This window comes from Aplysia californica, unplaced genomic scaffold (genome assembly GCF_000002075.1).
Source record: "Aplysia californica isolate F4 #8 unplaced genomic scaffold, AplCal3.0 scaffold01454, whole genome shotgun sequence".
In the NCBI taxonomy this organism is placed as follows: Eukaryota; Metazoa; Mollusca; class Gastropoda; order Aplysiida; family Aplysiidae; genus Aplysia; species Aplysia californica.
In genome coordinates this window covers 36,007-37,916 of record NW_004798724.1, presented here as the reverse complement: position 1 = coordinate 37,916, position 1,910 = coordinate 36,007, and the positions used below count along the sequence as shown (strand labels likewise).

Below are 1,910 nucleotides of genomic sequence, written 5' to 3'. Positions count from 1 at the left end.
TGAGATTTTTCCAATGTCTGAATGAGATTTTTCCAAATGTCTGAATGAGATTTGTCCAAATGTCTGAATGAGATTTGTCCAAATGTCTGAATGAGATTTTTCCAATGTCTGAATGAGATTTTTCCAAATGTCTGAATGAGATTTGTCCAAATGTCTGAATGAGATTTGTCCAAATGTCTGAATGAGATTTTTCCAATGTCTGAATGAGATTTTTCCAAATGTCTGAATGGGATTTTGCCAATGTCTGAATGAGATTTTTCCAAATGTCTGAATGAGATTTTTCCAAATGTCTGAATGAGATTTTGCCAAATGTCTGAATGAGATTTTGCCAATGTCTGAATGAGATTTTGCCAGATGTCTGAATGAGATTTTGCCAGATGTCTGAATGAGATTTTGCCAAATTTCCCGGTTGAATGTTTCAGGACTTTGAGATGGACTCTGGTCTGGGGAAGTCCACGAAGAAGACAGGCGGTCGGAAGAGAAAGAAAAGTGAAATGGAGGAAGAAGAGGAGGAAGGTAAAGAGGACGGGGAGGAGGAGGAGGAAGAGGAAGAAGTGGCGCCCAAACCCGCCAAGAGGAGGCAGACCAAGGCCGTGGGGCGGAAGCGACCTCCCAAGGCTGCAGGTTCGAATCTCTCACTTTTGGGTTTTTTTTCCCTCTTGTTTTTGTGTATGTGTGTGTGTGTGTGAGTGCGTCTGTCTGTGTGTATGTGTGTGAGTGCGTCTGTCTGTCTGTCTGTCTGTGTGTGTGTGTGTGAGTGCGTCTGTCTGTCTGTCTGTGTGTGTGTGTGTGTGAGTGCGTCTGTCTGACTGTGTGTGTGTGTGTGAGTGCGTCTGTCTGTCTGTGTGTATGTGTGTGAGTGCGTCTGTCTGTCTGTCTGTGTGTGTGAGAGAGAATGTCTGTCTGTCTGTGTGTGTGTATGCGAGTCCTGTGTAGTTCTGACACGTGGGTGGTTGGCGGGTGCTCTGGTGTGGTTTGCTCCTTCTTTCCTATCAAACATCTATCGTCTTTATCTCCCCTCTTTCTTTTGTGTATTTGTTACTCTCTTGTAACACCTCGAATCTTCGGCACTTATATGACCTTATTGTGTTGCAAGTGCTGTAAAACTGTTGACCAAAACTACAACTGACCTATGAGTGTTGCAAGTGCTGTAAAACTGTTGACCAAAACTACAACTGACCTATGAGTGTTGCAAGTGCTGTAAAACTGTTGACCAAACCTCCACCACTCAGCAGGTGGGAAGAAGTCGGCGGCGAAGAAGAAAGCGAGCGGCAACATGTCGGACGACGCAAGTCTGGGCTCCTCTCTCAGCAGGTACGTCTTTATTGTTTGTCTGTGTGGGTGTCTATGAGCAGGTAGGTCTTTATTGTGTGTGTGTGTGTGTGGGTGTCTATGAGCAGGTAGGTCTTTATTGTGTGTGTGTGTGTGTGTGTGTGTCTATTTTATTGTGTGTGTGTGTGTGTGTGTGTGTCTATGAGCAGGTAAGTCTTTATTGTGTGTGTGTGTGTGTGTCTATGAGCAGGTAGTTCTTTATTGTGTGTGTGTGGGTGTCTATGAGCAGGTAGGTCTTTATTGTGTGTGTGTGGGTGTCTATGAGCAGGTAGGTCTTTATTGTGTGTGTGGGTGGGTGTCTATGAGCAGGTAGGTCTTTATTGTGTGTGGGTGGGTGTCTATGAGCAGATAGGTCTTTATTGTGTGTGTGTGTGTGTGTGTGTGTGTGTGTGTGTCTATTTTATTGTGTGTGTGTGTGTGTGTGTGTGTCTATGAGCAGGTAAGTCTTTATTGTGTGTGTGTGTGTGTGTCTATGAGCAGGTAGTTCTTTATTGTGTGTGTGTGGGTGTCTATGAGCAGGTAGGTCTTTATTGTGTGTGTGTGGGTGTCTATGAGCAGGTAGGTCTTTATTGTGTGTG

At 44.7% G+C, this 1,910-nt stretch overlaps 1 protein-coding gene across 1 annotated transcript in view; it reads left to right on the top strand.

Annotated features, from left to right (window-relative positions):
* The window catches only part of LOC101853904 (nuclear receptor corepressor 2), a gene marked incomplete at its 3' end in the record, with an annotated part of 40,577 nt that overhangs the window by 11,724 nt on the left and 26,943 nt on the right, over window positions 1–1,910 (top strand). The window contains 2 exon segments of the mRNA XM_035973584.1: window positions 423–624; window positions 1,236–1,314. Coding sequence (XP_035829477.1) covers window positions 423–624; window positions 1,236–1,314 — 281 coding nt within the window.